Source organism: Rhineura floridana, chromosome 5, assembly GCF_030035675.1.
Source record: "Rhineura floridana isolate rRhiFlo1 chromosome 5, rRhiFlo1.hap2, whole genome shotgun sequence".
NCBI classification, from domain to species: Eukaryota; Metazoa; Chordata; class Lepidosauria; order Squamata; family Rhineuridae; genus Rhineura; species Rhineura floridana.
The window spans coordinates 51,639,454-51,660,537 of NC_084484.1; the positions used below are offsets into that span (position 1 = coordinate 51,639,454).

The following is a 21,084-nucleotide window of genomic DNA, read 5'->3' on the forward strand; positions in this document are numbered from 1 at the left end:
AATCATTTGATCCCTCTTCAGTCTTTGGTGAGGGCTACAAACTGTGCATAGAACTTCCAAAAACTGAACAAAAGATTTGCAGTTTGGCTAATGTATTTTGAAAATCTCTCTCTGTTACTCTATTCCTTACAGAATTTTGTATTTTGAAAGTCTCTCTCGCTCTCTCTCTCTCTCTCTCTCTCTCTCTCTCTCGCTCTCTCTCTTCCTTACAGAAGCTAGCCAGCATAGAGTTCTAGAACATACACACAGTTTACCTCTGCCTGCATCATCTAATAATACAAGGTAAGCAGCTATCTGTTTCCGAAATTACCTTATAGCACATTGAATCATCGGATACCCTTTTAATGTAAATGTCTTCTACTTTGCCATTCTCTAACTTATTTGCTAAATATTGTTAACTACTTGCTAAATATTACTGTGTGGAGATTTCAGTGCCTTCTTAATTTATATATGGTACCTCCTATTCAAGTGATTTTACAAATATTAGACAATTATGATCCCAACTTTTGTCATGCATATTGCTTGTCCTTGTGGCTATAAATGTTACTGTACAGTGGGCTTGCATCTTTACCTACATTACTCATTTTTCTCTATTTAAAAATATTTTCCCCTTGTCTTAGGGGCCCTTATGTAATCTGAAACACTCCCCATAGGTCTTAGCTTAAAAATAACTGTCTGATACAAATTCCTCCTTCATTTTTGTCCTGAAAAATCTGCAGAAATGGAATGAGCCTGGCAAACACAATACCATAGCATGGAACATATTCCCCCCCCCCCCATTATGTTGGAAAGTGTGTCTAATTTGTAAGCTTGCCTCCTGCTTTTTTTAAAAAAATATGTATTTTACTTGGTCTAAAATTGTTGTAATTTTGTGATGGGAACACGTGAATCGGCCTTTAGAGTAGTCTTGATTTCTTCCATGAACAGTCCTTCAAGAAATGAGGGCAGGAACATCAGAAAACAGGAAGAGAGAAATGCTGGTGTTGTAAGTCCTGATGGTTGGGTAACATCAATATCATCAAAGTATCCTGAAAAAAGCAAAGGTAAATTTGAAATACACCTTGGTTATTCATGGGCATCAGTTACTGTAAAGTCAAAGAAGTTATGGTGTGAAACATGAAGCAAAATGATTATATCTTTTGTAATGTCAACTCTTGTTATAAACAAATCCAACAAATATTAAAACTTTCCTTGTTAGTAGATGTATAGCAAATGTTAGCTAGTTAATTCTCTTTAACGTCTGTTAAATAACATTCCTGTCTAAAACTTATAGAAGAACTACAATGATTTATTTGTGGGAACCTTTTTTTCTCCATACCTTTTCAAACTTTTTTGTTTAATGAAAAGATTCCAGAAGCTGATATACATCATGTAGGTGATTCTGTTAATTTCATCCAATTTCAATCATTATTTCTTCATAAATGCCTGCTTTTCTGGCACAACCTCCTTTACCTTTGTCTTGTGTGTTCCCCCCTTTTTTCCTCTTCCTCTCTCTCTCTCTCTCTCTCTCGCTCTCTGTCTTAATTGAAGGTGCAATAGGAAGTCGTACCTCAGATTGTTCAGCTCTTTCCCACACACACATGTGCAAATGCACATGCACGTACACATACACACTTTGAAATGTAACATTTTACTGAACTCAATGGTCAGATAGGTCAATCTTCTAAAGCTAGATTACTGTTGTCCAGTACCAACAGTCGCTGCCATTGTTCAGTGTGTGTGTACGCATGTAGAAATATTAGCTTGATTCCAAAGGTGTACAGCATGAGGAGAAAGGCATTTCTCATGCAAGGAAACCCATCTGCACCATTCCTAAGGTTCCTAAGGTTCCTTAGACCCTCAGGATCAGCTTTTTGCAGGGAGTTGGGAACTGCACTGGGATGAAAAGGCTCACAGTTCTTAGGATTCAAGCCAGTAGAATTTGCACCAGGTAAGTATGCATTACTTCAAAGCCTGGGACAGGAACTCTCAATTTTTCAAATAAAGGACCTAAAAAATTCAAAATAACAGGTGGCAACCTTGAACTGTGAAAGTATATAAAATGTGAAGCTAAATAAGTTTCAAATGATTTTGTTGACAAGAGTAGCATCTTTTCATTCCATTTCCCAATCATAAATACCCCAAAGTTGTTGCCTTTCTGTTCAGACATTACTCCTTACTCTCTTTTTCAAAATACCATCTAGTAAGAGCCCTGGCACTGGGAGCAAGTTCCACAAAATTATAAGATGCGTTGCTCATCAACCAGGATAGTTTCCTGTGTACAGCGAATGTTAAAACTTCATTCACTTTTGAGGGGGGAGGGAGAATTAGCAGAGTTCTTCATAGTTCTTAAGGCCTGAGATGGTACATAGAGGCAAACACAGTCTCCAGGAATGTCAGACTCGAGCTTTATGAAGTGAAATTACCATTACCATCATCTTAATTTTTACCAGATGATTATAGGCAATTAGGACAGACTTGGGATCACTGGCATGATGTGTTCCCAGTGGACAACTCCTTTTGCTCTTTCCTCCTATTCCAAGGTGAGCTGCTGTGTTCTGTAGTCCCTAAAATCTTCAGTTGCTGAATTATGAATGCCACTTTCATTCCAACTTGTTAATGGAGAAGGAATGCACTTGCTTCTTTCAGGAAAGCTTGCTGTTATAATGGTGAGCTTTTAAAAACAACTTTTGAAATGTTATTTTCACAAGTTCTAAGGAACAAAGAGTTCTTTTGTTTCACAAAAGTTTGGGTTAGTCTTGTTCTCTCAGGGCTGTTGTCTCTAATAGTGTTTCCTTTTGTGCTATTTTACATGAATGCATTTTTCAGCCCTGTCCTGCTCTGGTTTGCTTTCAGTTCTGCTCCTTGCATGTGACCAGTGCTTTGCTTGTGGAAGCCATTTACACACTTGTACATGTGCGTGGTTCCATGATGAAATGGAACTTACTTGATTTTCTCAGTGATGAGCAAATACACATCTTTTGTTCATAGTTAATAAGGGAGATGTGTTGAGATGTCATTTCCATTATAACTATGGAACTGTTGTGAGACAGAGGAGGGACCAGCATGATGAGATATACATCACCCACCTTGATGGGAAAAGTAAATTGTTCTGTCCATACTCCCATAGCAGGTCTCTTGAACATCCCAATTACCTTTGAGTACTTTCTGGAGAAGCTGCCAATTAGTGCAGCCAGCTATTTAAAATTCATGTAGGTAAGCACTAATATTCCATGCTTGCCTTGACAGAAACAGCTTCTCCTACTGCTAAAAACCAGACTTTGCCAATGATCCTTCTTTCACAACTAGGAATTGATACAGGATTTAGTTTTGTCAGAATAAAATGATATATGAATACAGAAAACACAATAATGGCTAATTAATTATAACTTTGCTACAGCCTTTTAATATATAACCCCAAATACGCCCTTTCCATTTTGCCTAGATTTTCTTGATTACCTAAGTTATTGGCTTGTTTACTTTGTAAGAAGAGAATACCAGTTAAAATATGAGATTTGTTCCAGCACCTATTTTTGTTTTCCAGTCAAAACGCGAAGGTAATTTGCATGCAACCCCCCATTTTTCCTCTTTCAAGTTCTTCAATATTTCTTTCTCTTTCTATCTTTTTGCCTATTCATCCTACTGCAGCTTCTCCTACCAGCCCTGACAAAAACACTAAACGTCATGAAGTAAAGAGCGATCCAACTCCTTTTGGTTTGAGAGGTAGAGTGGAAACAACTTTCATACTTGTGATCATTGGATCCTAATGTAACATTCACTTCACTTTGGTTGAATACCCATCCCCTTGGTTTGAAGTACTCCAAACAAACTGAAAACTAAAACATGAATTATTATGTCAAATAAACAATCTTCCTGTTTCCTAGTCTGCTTGTTAACAGTTCTCACATGTAAGTGACTGAAAACAGACTCTGGGTTGTGGTTGCCAATGTGGACAGCAAAAAGGGAGAATAAGGAACTCCAGGTGCATGAAGAAAGATTTGTTTCAGACCTGGCATGTTTCAGAATAATCTTCAGGGGAGAACACTTCCAATACCAGTTATCATGAAACAGCTGTAGGAACTTGAATTCTAGCACTTGGAGGTCCTTTCCCTCTTCATTTTTTTCCTGTCAGCTGCACTTCCCTGGTTTTGTGGTCATTTTCTTTTGTCAATGTGAATGGCAGCTTTTCACATGGAGAGCTCCATGTGCCATCACCATGAACCTCTAGCAATAGCATGGAGGCCCCTAATATGGCTAAGTGTAAATCTTGGATGTTCTAGACACGACTTGTGAGAATTCTTAAAATTTTGTTTCTTTGTTTTGAAAATGTCACAGCAATCCAAAACATAAATTCTAGCACATATAAGAATCAAATATCAATAGAACATTAAAACAAACAATTTGAAACAAATCAAGACAACATAATAAAATCTGAGAGAGAATAAACCAAAAACTATTCAATCAGTTAAAACAATACAGTAGATATTTAAAAGCCTAAGCGAATAAAAACAGTTTTCTGGGGCCTAAAAGTATACAATGTCAATGCAAGTACTTCCTTCAGGAGTGCCCCTTGTGATGTGCCATATCTGTGCTCATTCAGCTTTGGAGGGAAATTGCAGAAAGAGGTGTCAGAATGGTTGCTCCTAGGTTTCTTCAGAGTACCAAGTTTTGCTGACAAATCAGTAGGCAGGCTTCATGGTGTAAAAATCATATGAATGCCTCAGTGAGACTTGGAACCCATGACACATTCAGTAATGGGGATCTTAATCTTTTGGGTACCTATACATTTTCTTTTAAGAGCCTTTGACTGCATTGGGCAGAGAAAGTTATTCACACCAAGTAAAAGATTTAAAATATTGACAAGTGTCTCGTCCCTTTCATTATGTATCTGAAGCAGGGCTAGTATCAGGAGTCAGCATAATTGGGCACTCACCAAGGCCCAGGCCCTGGCCTAAGCCCAGGCCCATGGATGTGTTGCTGTGGTGAAGGTAGTAGTGAGGATGAAGAGCACTTGCCACCTATTCATTCATCAGTCTCTCCCTGGCAAGCAAGAAGCTGACAGCAATGGCTGTGAAATACAAATAAAGTACTTCTTTATGTAATGCATAGTTAAGCTGTGGAATTCAAGAGACGGTGATGCCCACCAAATTGGATGGCTTTAAAAGAGGATTACACAAATTCATGGAGGATAAAGCTACAAGTCATGATGGCTGTGTTCTACCTCCACTGTTGGAAACAGTGTGCTTGTGAATGCCAACTTCAGGAGGGGAGAGTGCTGTGTGCTCAGGTCTTGCTTGTGGGCTTCCCAGAGGCATCTGGTTGGCCACTGTGAGAACAGGATGCTGAACTAGATGGGCCACTGGCCTCATCCTGCAGGCTTTTCTTATGTTCTTAGTGAGAAAAATAAGAGCCCGTTGTCTTCAGAGTGGGCTCCCCTCATCATCTTGCTCAAAGGCCCCTCAAAATCTGGAGCCAGCCCTAGATATTACTATCTAGCACAGGGCCACACTGAACGGCAGTGAGATCCAAGTGTGTCTGCAGTGCTTGTGTATTTATACGGCTTAGTTATTGTGCTGAATCCACATTTCAATTTTTTAGAGGAATATACCCAGTAATACTTACCATAATACTAGTTTTCAGTTAAAAATACTGATGTTTCAAATGATTAGGGCATAGCAAGGTTGATTTCCCCCCCCCCAAAAAAAAGAAATTATGAATAGCAAGGACAGGATTCTGTACAGAGCGGGGGGAAAGTATTTTAATGCATAGCTGTCAGCATTAAACTTGTAGGAATCTGGGACCAAGAATATATAGATATCTCTCTCACAGGCTCAACGAAACTCAGCTGAAGGCCTGATGAGGTGGTGCTCAATATTTTTTCAGAAATAAGTAGCTGCTATAAGAAAGAACAGCCTGGCAGCAGATTTAAGAAGGAGCAGTAGTAGTTTATTAGGATGAACTAAGAAGGCAAAGGCATAGATGAAGGGCCTGATCTAGAAACACGCAAAGAGGAGCCATGTGAATGTACCCATGTAATCTATTTTGTGTCCATAGAGACGTTGATTGAAGATTGGGCCAAAACATTGAAATTCTGCACAGATGTAAAATGAGGACTGATGGCTCACTTGATCTGTTATGTTTAGGCCAAGTAACATTTTTGTTCTTCTGTGGTTCCTGGAAGGCATTCCCAGAGACAAAGAGACAAGGAATTCATGATAAGAAATTTCCCTATTTTTTCATTTTTGTTGTTGGTGACAAGAAACCTTCTGAATCTGTATACTCTTATTGAATTAAGAAAGGGCAATTGAATGTGATTTATTCTTTCATAATACTTCAGTGGCAGAAGAATTGGTATCTACTCATTTTTCTTCCAGGGGTTGCAAGCCTCTTTTTGCAGATACAACAAATGTAGGCAGGCATGATCAGTCTTGGGGCCAGATTGGTGATGGGGAGATGTTGGAGAGTTTCGCTGGGGCTGGGGGAGGGGAGGTTTCACATGTGGGAGGATTCCATGTCTCTGTTTTCCTGAAAACATTGTGTGGACTGTAAAGCACCTAATTGCTAACAAACCTGTGTAATTCTGTACCTTCACTGAAGTTCAGAGACTTCACTGAACTTCAGTTTGGGCCAGCAAACCAAACGGTGTGAAAAGCTGATTGATGAGAATCAGGATGTAGAGGTAGAAGGTGGATAGATTGTTGCAACATATAATCTGATGCAAGATAGCGAATGTTATTTCACACGGGGAAAGGGAGAGAAATGATATCTCTGTATTTGATAAACAGTGCAAGACATACTGCTTTTGTATTTATGATTGAGTGGAACGTAGCTTCCAATTTCAAGCTCCTGATGAAGGTAGTATCACAGCTACAGTGTAATGCACTGGGAATATTTATTATTCAGTTCTTTCACAGATGCAAGTTCTGTGTTAACATGGAACAGGGCCAAGTGGGTCAGCACTACTTATCTTTTACTAGCAGCCCAGCGCAGGCAAGGTAATGTATCTCTCCTGGGCCACATAGGCTTTGTGCATGCTGTGGTGTGCTGTGACTTGTGGTTGCTTAAGGGCTTGCTTTGGCTTTTCCCTAACATCGTGTAGTGTCACAGCTGACAGGCAACACTAGTCTTGCAGAATTGCCAAGAAACCCAAAACCTTATGTGCTGGTTGTTTTCCATATTACTCATTTATAGCTATAATTGAGAAAGTTGGTGGTGCATTTACTTATTTTTATTTGATTTGCACTTCTTTGGGGAATATTCTTTTGTCATGTTTGTATACCACCCTTTCTCCAAAGAGTTCAAGGTAACATATGTCCCCCTCCATCCTGTTAACTTACATGTTGAGGTAAATTCCACTGAGGGCCAAACTAAATGTAAAGTGGGCATCCTCTGATTGGAGCTCCCAATGTTGTCTAAAAAAGCAGCCTGATATGGACTGGGCCCAGGTAGAGGGGTTATTGAACCCTTGGACTATATGCCAATTCACCAATGCAAACTCCACCCCATCCCACCCCTTGCCAGCTAAGAGGAAAAAAGGCAGAGACACTAAATTGTAGTTTTCCCTCTGTGACTAATAGCAGCTTCAGAGATGAAAGAAGGATAACTTGCTTCGGAGAATTAGCATGTATACAAAGGGTTAATAGTCCCCACCCTATTCCAGGCTGGTGTGTTTTTTTCACAAGACAATGACATCCGGAGTTCCAGTCATGGAACTCGCACATGACATCTAGTTTGGCCCTGAGAAAGAGATTGGCCAGCCAATGAGCACCCTTCTGGCAGAGCAGGGGTTTAAGTCCAAAGTTATTTTAGTCCAAGTGTAAACCTCTATCCACTATGTTTATTCTTATATTCTTACATTGCAAAATGCTCATTAATATGATGGGTGTATACATTACAGGAGCTTCTTGGAGTTGTGCTCGCAGAGACATGTTATGCCCCTCCCGTGTCCCTTTCAGTGGAAGCTGAGTCATCCAGTGTCTGGTGGGAAGGGCAGGTTTTGTCTCCATCATATCAGTGCCTCCAAGTGTAGCGCTCAACATTTTCCCACAGGAGTGAATGGTAGCCATTCATGTTGACATGGGAGAAAAGAAATGGGTATATTATTGGCACTATGGGGATGTGGCATAAACATGTCCCAGTTATCTTCTTTGGGGAGGGCAGATTCTGACCAGATTGCCAACTGCAGCTCATTTATTTTGTCTAATAGAAATTAACATAAGCCATTGACAACCAAACTTGTGTTAATCTGCATAGTATCACTGTAGGTTTCATTTCTTGCTCACAGACAAATGTGTGTGTGAGAGAAGACAGATAATTCATACAGTATACTTGTGGCGGTTTTGAAGTTTTTTTTAAAAAACAGGGAAAATGTGAAAATCTGTTGCATGAGTTTTATTTGGGAATATTTATTCAGGGGGTGACAGAAATAACCACAGTAGCTTGTGGCCTGCTTTACTTTCAGTGAAAAATATCAGCGTACCATTGCCAACATATGCATGATTTGTTGTTGTGTGCATTGCTGTATCCTACTGTGGTGATGAGATATGATACTAAAAACACAAAGTAAGGGATTTTTCACATTACAGCTTTTGGGGAGGGAGAAAAATGGGCTGGTAATATTATTCAGTGTAGAATTGTTTAGCTTTAAAATCAAGAAGTTCATATATAATTTTATCTTCACCTGAAGAAGCTTATATCCAGGCTAGCATGTGAACATGAGCAGAACAAAAAAAAAATAGAAGACGTCAAATTTTTTGCCACTTCGTTGTGACATTGTGAACTTCATACAAGTTTAATTCATTGCAATGGAGATACACCTCTTTACCCTAGCCTCTGACACCTGAGAGTTATATTATTAGGATCTTCCCTGTTTTTGTGATGTTTGCAATTTTAAGTTGTTTTAAATTGTTTTTAAGGATATATGTTGTAACTGCCCTGGCATCTCAGGGTGAAGGGTGGGCCAATAAATCAAAATCATCATCGTGATGACCTCTTTCAAAGAGATGCTTTAGTCAGCAACATGACTGTGTGTGGTTTCCTACATGATAAACCACACTACCATATGAACATTCATTTGTGTGAAGACATTATTGCAGATTCACAAAGTTCTTGTCCAGTGTTGCAACTGGAGTCAAGTAGTGTTATATTCTGTTGCATTTCTAAGCAAATACACTTGTACATTAAAAAGGATACCAGCTGAAAGCATATTGTGATGTATTTGACTAATCACACGTGACACCTGCTGTTTGAGTCTCCATTTGTGAAACAAATGGCTTCAACTTTTGGGGCTTTTTGTTATCCTATCTTGCAAGTTCATGTTGCCTAACAAGGTTTGATGAGTCATCAGAATGAATTATCTATGCTAGATTGTAAAAACAAAAAAGATGGTGGGTGAAGTTCATTATCAAAAACATGAAGTGGCATTCATCCTTGGCCAACTCTCCAGGAGTTGTGGGTGTAGCCATAGGGCAGCTGTGGTATAGTCACTACACACTCTCACAGTGCACATGTGCACACCCACACAATCCATGCAGATCAGCTGAGGAGGGGAGTCATTGCCTCATGTTTGCCTACCAAATGATCAGTTTATTTACTGTTGAGAGAACAAATCGTATCCCCATCAGAGCTTTGGGGTGGAGAGGTTTAAACCCCTCTACTCACCCCAGTACTACATCTACTTTACAGATTTTTTTTTTTTGCTGCCACCATCAAAGTCAATGGGGTCTTGCAGAGGCCAGAAGAATTGTCTTGGAGTACCTGATTCGAGCCTGAAGTTAGCCACCCCGCATTTATAGGATCTATACATTGAATAATAGTTCCGCTTAGGCAAAGACAATGGATTGGATCCAGACCCATTGAGTAGGCCTACTAAAATCAATGGGACTTAAATTAGTTATGACTTGGCATGACTAAATCAGAATCCAAACCATTGTCTTCAGCTAGGTTCCAATTTGTCATCTGGCCACAATTGGTGATATCACCAGCTGTCTATTAGCACCAAAGAGGACTTGTTAGTCACAGTCCTGTGACTGCCCATTGTGACGATCCCACAGCTGGCTCTACCTGTGATACTCCCACCAGGGCCACCACATGTCAGGATCTCAGTTTTTATTTGTTCTCTCACATGCTCTAGCACAAATCTCACAAGATCCCACTGCTAGGCAGCACCACCAGCCACTCCCTGTAAACAATACTGCTAGAGACTTCGCCTTAGTCTCCCTATGGCTTATTGTTACTTTGTGTCTGGGTGGCCTTGCCGTCCACAACCCCCTTATATCTTTGTCTATAAAGCATACAATCCTGGGTTGCTCTGGATACTTGACGATGTTACAATATCTCCCTTCACTGCTGCCACCATTTATTTGATACTGTTTCCCTCCAGCCTTGGTAATTACCCTGCCCTCTCTTCTGGTCTGTGTATCCCCAGCCAAGGATCAGGCTTTTGGTAAACCAATAAAAGTATTTATTTGATAACACCAGGAAATAACAAGATTGCTTTAGGAATGCTTAACTAGCATATGGCTTCATTTAGTGTCACTTTTTATGTTTCCAGTCATATATATTCTGTCTAAATACCAGCCAAATATAATCCAGACCTCCCTCAGAACTCTGCCAATCACTCCTCTCAACAACTCTCTTCTCCCCAGAACTCCACTCCACTCCCCCTCTCCAACAACTCCCCCTGACTCAACTGTCATCCTCTCATTTATACCTTCAGCCATTCACTCAGCCAATCATCATCCAACATTCTCCAGCATTCTAGCCCATGTACTCCCCCCTCTCACTCAGTCACTTACGATATATTGCTTAATAAACCCGCACTTACCATATTTACAGTTATCAAACTATAGGGACATCACACCCATGACCACCACCACCCCAAAATTCTGGAAACTGTAGTTTGTTAAAGGTAACTCTCTGAACGGTGGACTATAGCTCCCAGGATTCTTGGGGGGAAGTCATGTGCTTTAAATGTATGGTGTGCACACAGTACAGTAGAACTAGTGCTTTTTTTGGAGCTGTTCGAAATGTATCCTGAGTTTGGTATAGAAGTTGCATCAATTACATGTCAAGGGCTCTGATAAATACAAAAGTTTTCAAAAAAGCGTTAGAGATATTGCCTTAGAACCAGTTCTGTACTTGCTTTAGAAGTTTTGGTAACAGTGGCTTATTGGTTTATTCAGGATGGTCTAAAACATCTCAGTCTCTTGATGTTTCTGAAGAAAATGATGGCTGGTCTAGTGCAGAGGATCCGCTTAATTCCTCAGATGCAGAAGATGAAGGAAAATTGGAGAAGAAGCTGGTAACTAAATATATGTTTATGTTTATTGGAGGGAGGATTGTGAGATGTATGAACCCAGCCTCTGTGACTAGTCTCCCATAGTCCCTTTGAGGTTTGTGTCTTTTGAAATGTGGAACATATTTCAACAGCTGCTACTGTTCAAGAATGTAATTTATTCAGTAACAGTGGTAGAATCAACAGTGAATTTATAATAGTTTTACAGCACTTATTCTGTTATGTTGAGTAACAAGGAATCTTTGTCAGTGTGTCTTTCAAGGGGCAATCATTCTAATGTAGCCTAGCTTTTTAATTGACACCTGTGTTGTTATATGGCATTTTTTATTCCAGGTTTGCTATATGAATTTGTATTTTACAATATCAATGAAAACTGGAATATTACTAAAGCTAATGTATTCTTTCAAGTGATATTTCTCAAGGAACATTCTGAATATATGTATTTAATATATATCATACATACACACCTCTGTCACCATGCATGGATTCCTGGGTAGGGGAAGGCAGTGTGCACAATACATCTTCACTGTACTGTTGATAGACCACCCAGTGCCAGAAATGGCAGATTTTTTTCCAATGCAAAGGAGTCTCAGATGTTGCTCTTTACTTTTCCTCATGTGAAGGGGAAAAAAGGAAACAAGTTGGTGCCCCTTGGAGAAAGGCTAAACCATGGATAGTTAACCTGGTGCCCTCAAGACTAGAACTGGAATCATCCCTGACAATTGATCAGTCTGGCTGGGGTTGATCAGCATTGTAGTCCACATCATCATGTGGTCACTTTGTTTGCTACCCCTGGTCTAAACTGACACCATTGTTCAGTTATGTCCCATGGAATGCTGGTGATGTAATGTAAGAACTCCATTACCCCATCCCAGTTCTGTTTACTAGTTGTGCAAGACTGTGACAATCTTGGAAAATGTCTTTTATATAAAGTTTTTTTTATATGCATAGTCTAAAGCCATACCTGTGTAGGGACTTCCACTTCTCAACTGTGAGGAAGAAATGCTCTGCATGCATAATAGTAAGCCCCTGTGCACATGGAGCTCAGAGTTGTTCCAACTACTGATCATTATGTACATGGGCCAAGGGATGTTTATTAAGTCACATGTTAGAAATCATAATTAAGAAACCAAATTATCTTTGGCACTTTGATCACCATAACATTGTCTCAGAGTTAATGACTATTTGATTATTTCTTATAATAATAATAATAATAATAAATTTAATTTCTGTGTCGCCTATCTGGCCAATGGCCACTCTAGGCGACGTACAACAGTTAAAACATAATATGATAAAATACAATACAATGATACAATATAAAAACAATATAAGAACAATACAGCAGCAGACAATAATATTAAAACAGGGTAGGAGGCATTCCAATCTTAGTAATTAACCCTCCCCGGAAATCCCGAAGGCCTGTTGAAAGAGCCAGGTCTTTAAGGCTGTACGAAATGTATTTAGGGAAGAGGCATGCTGGAGATCTTGTGGGAGGGAGTTCCAGAGGGTGGGGGCCGCCACTGAGAATGCCCTCTCTCTAGTTCCCGCCAATCTAGCTGTTTTTGTTGGCGGGATTGAGAGAAGGCCCTGTGTGGCTGATCTTGTCGGGCGGCATAATTGGTGGCGTTGAAGGCGCTCTGTAAGATAAACTGGGCCGAGACCGTATAGGGATTTAAAGGTTAATACCAACACCTTGAATTGGGCCCGGAAGACAACTGGAAGCCAGTGTAGATCGAACAACACTGGGGTGATGTGATCCCGGCGGCGACTGTTCATAAGTAGTCGAGCCGCTGCATTTTGTATAAGTTGTAGTTTCCGGACCGTTTTCAAGGGTAACCCCAGGTAGAGCGCATTACAGTAATCCAAACGAGAGGTGACCAGGGCGTGTACTACCAGTGGGAGCTGATGAACAGGAAGGTAGGGTTGCAGCCTTCGTATGAGGTGTAGTTGATACCAGGCTGCCCGGCTCACTGCCGAAATCTGAGCCTCCATGGACAGCCTGGAATCAAGTACAACCCCAAGGCTGCGGACCTGGTCCTTCAGGGGTAAACTCACCCCATTGAACTTCAAGTCAACATCTCCCAACCTTCCTTTGTCTCCCACAAGCAGCACCTTGGTCTTATTGGGGTTCAGCTTCAGCTTGTTCCTTCCCATCCATCCACTCATGGATTCCAGGCACTTGGACAAGGTCTCCACAGCCGACTCTGGTGAAGATTTAAACGAGAGATAGAGCTGAGTGTCATCTGCATATTGGTGACACTGCAGCCCAAATCTCCTAATGATTGTCCCCAGTGGCTTCATATAAATGTTAAATAGCATGGGAGAGAGGATAGAGCCCTGTGGCACACCACAGTTGAGAGGCCAAGGGTCTGAAACCTCCTCCCCCAATGCTACTTGTTGATACCTATCGGAGAGAAAGGAATGGAACCACTGTAATACAGTACCTCCAATTCCCAGTCCCTCCAGGCGATGTAAAAGGATACTGTGGTCGACAGTATCAAAAGCCGCTGAGAGATCGAGGAGGACAAGAAAGGAGAATTCTCCCCTATCTAATGCCCTCCTCAAATCATCTACCAGAGCGACCAAGGCTGTTTCAGTTCCGTGACCAGTCCTGAAACCCGATTGGTATGGATCCAAGTAATCCGTTTCATCCAAGTGTGCTGACAACTGGTTGGCCACCACTCGCTCAATGACCTTGCCCAAAAATGGTAGATTCGAAATTGGGCAGAAGTTATTGAAAACTTGGGGATCCAAGGAGGGCTTCTTCAGGATGGGCTTTACAATTGCCTCCTTGAAGGCTGATGGCATTACACCCTCTTTCAAGGATGCGTTTACCACCGCTTTGATCCCCTCGCCCAATTTCTCTCTGCAGCTCATAAGGAGCCACGATAGGCAAGGATCAGTTAGACAAGTGGTAGGCTTCACAGTTGTAAGCACCTTGTCCACATCCTCAGAAGGGAGAAGCCGAAACCGATCCCAACTTACCGGCATGCAACTGGCCAACTCTGGTTCATTCACTGAATCCACGGCGCACGGAATCGAGCTCCGCAAGTGTTCGATTTTATCAGCGAAGTGCTTTGCTAATATGTCACAGGAGGCCTTTGACTGTTCCAAGGGTTCCTGAGCAACTGGACCGACCAGGCTTCGGACCACCTGGAACAGCCTCCTGGGACAGCATTCCGCAGACGCAATAGAGGCAGCAAAGAAAGCCTTCTTTCCTGCCTTTATTGCCACCTGGTAGGCAGCTACTGCTGCTCTAACCTGTGTCCGGACATCTTCGGAGCGGGATTTCCGCCACCGGCGTTCTAGTCGTCTCACCTCCTGTCTCAGACTACGCAACCGCGGTGTATACCATGGTGCTAGCTGAGTTCTATTCAGGGGGAGAGGACGTTTCGGAGCCACCCGGTCTAATGCCCTGGTGATCCCATCATTCCTCTCCTTCACCAGGGTTTCAACCGGGCGACCTTCAGCAGGTTCCAATTCCCCTAGCGCAGTCAGGAATCCATCCGGATCCATCAGGCGCCTGGGGCGGACCATTCTAATAGGTCCTTCACCCCTGCAGAGGGGGCATGGTATCGAGAAGTTCATGTTTACCAGGTAGTGATCTGACCATGACACAGGGGTGGAATAAACCACTCCCAACTTCAGACCACTTCTCTCCTCTCCCAGGACAAACACAAGGTCAAGAGTATGACCAGCTACATGGGTTGGCCCAATATTACTAAGGTGCAGTTCCCAGGAAGCCATGGTTTCCAGGAAATCCCGAGGGGCTCCAGTGAGAGTGGTCTCGGCATGCACGTTAAAGTCACCCAGCGCTAACAATTCTGGGGACAATGCCCGTACAGCCGAGACCACCTCCAGCACCTCGGCCAGGGAATCTGCTGTGCAGCGGGGTGGGCGGTACACCAGCAAGATCCCTAAACTGCCCTTCGAGCCTAACCTCCAGTACATACAATCAACAAATTGAGTCCTATGAAGAGAAGGTCTGGCAAAAACCAAGGATTCTCGATAGATGACTGCCACGCTCCCTCCCCGCCTTCCCACCCTCAGCTGCTGTGCATAACGGAAACCTGGTGGACACATGGCCTCAAGAATGGGAGCAGAGGCTTCGTCCAACCAAGTCTCCGTAATGCATGCCAGGTCTGCCCGCCCATCCAAGATCATGTCATGGATGAGTGAGGTCTTCTGCGTTACAGACCTGGCATTACATAACAGCAGTCGAAAGTCGGTAGGAACCTTGCGTCCCCCAGTTTCCGTCTGGTTCTGAGCAGACCCGGAACATGGGATGGATATAATGCATCTATCCCGTGTTCCCCTATTCCGGCATGGTCTGCCACCAGCACCCTTCCAGCGCCTGCCGCCCAAACTTCTTATAACTTGGCCCCCCACCTCCCTCCCTGGCTTGCACATGCCTCTCTCCCTATCCCAATCAACAGGCCACCCACCCTAATAAAATTAGTCCGGAGACCCGCCTCCGTATCCTAGACAGCTGTAATTAATTAAAATGAATCAATTTAACTTAAACTAAATCAATATAATTGCAACCCAATTTCACATTCACATTCACACATTCATACACACTCCACTCATAACATACATTCATACAAATACCCACACATCCAATTCAAATCCGCACAGTAAACCAAGTGTGTCTTTTATTGTATGTATTTAGACTCCCGGTAAATACACTGTTGTGGCTGATCATGTCCAAGGAGGCCCTGAAGACTTGATGCTGAAAAATGGCGACTTAGTTCAGCTGATCCAGGAACGAGAAGATGGGCTTTGGTATGAAGAACTGTATTTTAAAACAGAGTATCCTTAAAAGCACTTTAGACTGGTGCATATGTCCAGATATGTAACAGTAGTTAAGAGATCAGAAATGGGCTGTGGAGTTGTTCAATGCCTCTTCCTGATCTCTTGATCTCGTTCCTGAAACTGGTTTGCAAGCCATGGATATGGCTGATAAAGAAGTAATTCTTTAACTGTGGTTAAACACATCAAGGGAAGGATGGCAGGAATTTAAAAGAAAAGGGGACTATGGGGAAGAGAGTACCCCACTTCCAGTCTATTAATCTGGAATGTTATGTGTGCCTCAGAATAAATTCAAACATGTTATCTGTCTCTAAATAAGGGCAACATTCATTCCAAATGCCTACTCTTTAATGTTATAAACTTTTGAATAGTTTAAAAGCAAAGAAAAAAATGTTCCCTAGGTATATAAAGAATCTGAGCACAAGCAAAGAAGGTTGGGTTCCAGTCAACAGTTTGTTGGTGCTGCTTGGCAATTCAAAATCTGCTATATCTCTGAGTAGTTCAGGTAAGATTGCCTTCAGGTAGGCTTTTGGGGTGGGTTAGGTTTTATTATTATTGTTGAGATTTTTAATGTTTTAATGTATTTGTATGTTTTTATTTTGTACGTCGCCCAGAGTGGCTGGACAGCCAGCCAGATGGGCGACTAATAAATTTAATATATAAATAAATAAATTGTAAATGCTTTAGCTTAGAAAGTTCAGCTTAATTTGTCAAAGAGCCAGTATCAGTTCAAATATTACAAATAAAATACATTTCTTTGTAAACTTGTGTTTATTCCATCCAGAGTCTGCAGCTGGTTCAAGTACACTGAGCTCATCTTCCAGCTACAGTGAGAGTTGCAATGTCAGTAGCACCAGCTTCTTGGACATTAAGGGTGAACAGACTCCCTTATGAAGCTATCAAACTTCTAATGCAAATGCTGGATATTAAAGGAAATTGAGAGGTGCCATAACTTGCATCTCTCTCCACTTTTCCCCCATGTTTAAATGATGGCTTACAAAATCTTTATATAAAAAGACATGGAATTTAAAAAATACATTTTTATTTTTTAAAAAGGGCATTGAATGAAGATGTAAAGGATTGTCAGGTGCATGGAATAGAAGTACATCTTGTTGGAAAAAGAGTCTTCTGGAAGTTGCATGTTGGAAATCTATCACTTTTTTAGAACAAAATTAACCTTGCCAGGGATAATATGGGAGAATATTATGAGAAACCAGGTTGTGTCTGTTGGTGTAAATCTGTACAGTAAAAATATAAATATATGTTAATGTATAATTTAATATGAGGTTAATTGATAATGTAAAAAGAAATAAAAACATGCTCTTTATAGGTCGTTTTACATGAAATCCTCCTTGAGGCACAATGTGTTATGTGCAGGAAATCTTTTATAGAATCAGGAGTATCAGTTTTTAACTACCCTGCTTTATGAAGCCATAGGCTTTTTCATAGTTTGTGCTATAAAGAAATAACAGTTCCACTTCAACAGAGACAATTCTTTCTTTCTTTACAATATATGACAATGGCCATTTTGAGGTGTTTTTACAATTGAATACTAATTGTTTACAAAAAGCTGGCAATTTGATATGTTGTTTGATGAAACAGAGCCTATTTTTTAATTATCAAGTAAGAGTATTGAAACATGTTTTATATTAGTTGAGCTGCTATTCAGTGTTTTGTAGTAGCAGGCAATTATCTTTAGCTCTTACTGTTAAAAGATGCCCACATGCTTCTAAATGAAATGTTTCTAATTCTCTCTATAGACTGAAATTCTTCCTGGTGCTTAATTTTTTGTTAAATTAAACATCTTCATTTGAAGAGGGGAAAATTGTTAAGGATATTGTTTTAAAACAAAGGAAAATCACAAGCATTTATTTTCCCCATGTGAAATAGTGTGATGCTGTATAAATTGCTGTTCCCCTTTCCAGATATGATTTATAAATCTGCCATACCAAATGCAAGCCGCATGTAAACATATGTATGAACCATATTGGATTCACCCATACTTCTGAATTAACTTAGAACGCATACAATATGTACCTCATTCATGTGGAAGTGAATATTTGGTGTTCAGCACTTAATAGAACACTAGGCAATTAGAATCTAGCAAGATCAAATTAATTTGGATTTTTCTTTTTCTGAAGTAATAAATAGTTTCTCAGTCATACTGTTTCAAATGTCAGAAACAGGTTCTGGCTTGTAGTTACAATCGAACTGTGACTGGCTCTGGTTAGTGCAAATTTTTATACCTATCTGTATATGTTTACATATATATATATCTGTGTGGTAGGTGTATTAATGTAAAATATGTATTTATACTCTTCAGGCTGCTAAAGATGGCCTCTGTATATACTTATATTTCCTCAAAGGGCAGCAATGTGAAGGCTATACAAAGCTTTACTTTATACAATTTCCAGCACAGAAAAGTGCAACTCTTCAGACCATTTTACACAACCAAGATTGTGCCAGCCAAGGCACTTGTCTATTCTGTTGTGATCATAAAATAGCAATAGTTTTTGTAATTTATTTTGTAAATATGAATTGGGGGGGATACGCTATAACTCCACAATGGTCCTAGAGGAAGGATACAGTTCTGGTGCAAGCACAGGGCTTCATCGTAAGTAGCACATGTGCGCAACTCTGCCAGTGGTGCCATCTTGGGGTACTACCAAACAATGACTGACTTATTTTGCTTTGAGTTAATAGAGTGGTTTATTGCTTCTCTGGATCAAGTGAAAGGAGCTATTATGTGGAGAGAAAGCTATGGGGAAGGCCCTCATATTAAATTCTGTCTCTTTTCACCTTGTCCCTGATGCTGCCTTTTCTTTATTCACCTGGTTGTACATATATCATTGCACTTTTATGTAGCCCACATTTCAATTTTCTACTGCTGTTGTAAATTACTATTGCAGGATCCAATGTCTTTATTGTATGTATGAAACTTCGAATAAATTTCAGCACTTCCTGTTGGGTCTCCTCAACATGATGGGGATGTGTATTGTGTGTGTTTGTTATTATTTCATGGCCCCACATTAAGTTGATGCGGCAAGTCTAAGAGTGTCTGTCCTCTGCCTGAAAAAGATGAAATGCGTCCAACTAAGTTCTACTCAGTTTAGACCCATTGAAGTTAATGAACCTAAATTATTGATGTCTGTTAACTTCAGTGAGTCTGCGCTGAGGTAGGTTAAACCAGGACTATCACTAGAGGCTAAAATGATGAAACTGAGGTTATCATACTTTGGACACAGAATGAGAAGACATGACTCACTAGAAAAGACAATAATACTGGGGAAAAACAGAAGATAGTAGAAAAAGAGGAAGGCCAAACAAGAGATGGATTGATTCCATAAAGGAAGCCACAGACCTGAACTTTCAAGATCTGAACATGTGGTTTATAACAGATGCTGTTGGAGGTCACTGATTCAAGTCAAAATTGACTTGAAGACACATAACAACTCTGAGTAGGACTAGCATTGGACACAGTCCATTCGGTGTGGGTTTTTTAGATTGGATTTTACTTGTATTTTCAATAATAAACAGTACTGAAATAGAAACAAGCCATCATCCAAGCAGTAATTACACAGTGTACATCAAATTATTAAACTTTAAATTTATTTATTATATTAATTATTGCAAAAACAGATTCATTTTGAGTCTTACATTCCAAAAATTAGCAAAACAAGACCATCTTTCAATAAAGTCCTCTGTCTTCCTTCTTTCCTTTGAATCAGCTCAGTTAATTTATCCATCACAGCCAGTTCAACACTTCATTAACCATCCCAGTTAAAAGGGGCTTGAGAATGTTTCATTTTCTTGCCTATGCTATCTTAGCTGCTACCAACAAAACCCATACCAATGGTTTCAAATTCATTAATGGCTACCTCATCTTCAATCACACTGATCAACATAGGGGTGAGTCTTAATGTAACTCCAATTGTGTCTGAAATAGGCCGTAGATTTGTATGAGGTACACACATAATCAGTCAAAACATGACTTTTGTTTTCCAGTTTTTCAGGCACTGAGTTTGGAGGAGAGAACAAAATGTTTACAAAAAATTGAATGTTGTGCAAAGTGACCTTTTTTAAAAAAAATACTTTTAATATTTCTGTTGGCCTGGTAGACAAATGTGACATGATACTTTCCAGCAGTCTTGAATTTTCACTTTCCTTTATCTGGAAAGAAGCATATCGGAGCTGCCTCATTCAGTGACTCTCTGCTGAATGTACAAGTGCTTCCATTGCAGGCACTTTTTTTGTGAAATGATGTAAACTGTGATGGTTAATCTGTGGTGGCTATTGCATGTGTGAAGGTTATGACTTTATACACAAAATTAGGTGATCAGCATGCATTCATTGTGTTCTGCTTATGTATAAAAGCAACAAGTGAGCAGGGATGAGCTTGCTAAACTCTGCCCCCCTGCTGTCCCCATCACTTTGGAAGATCAGGTTTCTAAATCATCCAGGAAGCCCCCCTGGATATAGGAGACTTTCCCTTCAGAACTTCACTTTCCAACAAAAGGAGGGCAATGAGAGAAGCCATCCCTACCTGCGTATTGCTTTTATATGTGAATAGAATGCCTGACAAAGGCTCCTATTTTATCGCCTTTAAAGGAGCTTGTGTTCATGTTGCTGAGGAGAGAGCCCGATTGCAGCAGGGGGCAACAGGTGGGGAGAAGACAAAATGATACAGCCAGGATTGTTAACTACTGGCAAAAGATACCAGGCCAGTGAACCCATGGCGGTTTAGGATTGAATTTGCTAGTGTATGCTAAGGACAGAAAGGGACTTGATGGATAGCAGTAGGGAGGCTTGCAGGCATAAGGCAAAATGTTTTCTACTCTTCCAACCAATTTCAATGTATTATTTATTTATTTATTTATTACTTTTATATACCGCCCCCATAGCTGAAGCTCTCTGGGCAGTTTACAGCAATTAAAAACAAATATACAAATTTAAAAACAAATTTTTAAAAAAAACAATTTAAAAACACAAGCTAAAAT

General features: G+C 40.5%; 1 protein-coding gene across 9 annotated transcripts in view; it reads left to right on the plus strand.

Moving 5' to 3' along the window:
• Window positions 1-19,054, plus strand: part of MCF2L (MCF.2 cell line derived transforming sequence like) — a 160,631-nt gene extending 141,577 nt beyond the window's left edge. For 7 of the 9 annotated variants that reach the window (XM_061626670.1, XM_061626671.1, XM_061626672.1 and 4 more), the window contains 7 exons: window positions 213-282; window positions 928-1,043; window positions 3,628-3,702; window positions 11,163-11,281; window positions 15,948-16,060; window positions 16,489-16,592; window positions 16,872-19,054. In XM_061626670.1, the coding sequence (XP_061482654.1) occupies window positions 213-282; window positions 928-1,043; window positions 3,628-3,702; window positions 11,163-11,281; window positions 15,948-16,060; window positions 16,489-16,592; window positions 16,872-16,981 (707 nt within the window). In that variant the 3' untranslated portion in view covers window positions 16,982-19,054. The remainder of the gene's footprint in view (window positions 1-212; window positions 283-927; window positions 1,044-3,627; window positions 3,703-11,162; window positions 11,282-15,947; window positions 16,061-16,488; window positions 16,593-16,871) is intronic. The other 2 variants (XM_061626674.1, XM_061626677.1) reach the window with 1 other exon arrangement.
• Window positions 19,055-21,084: the final 2,030 nt, after the last annotated feature.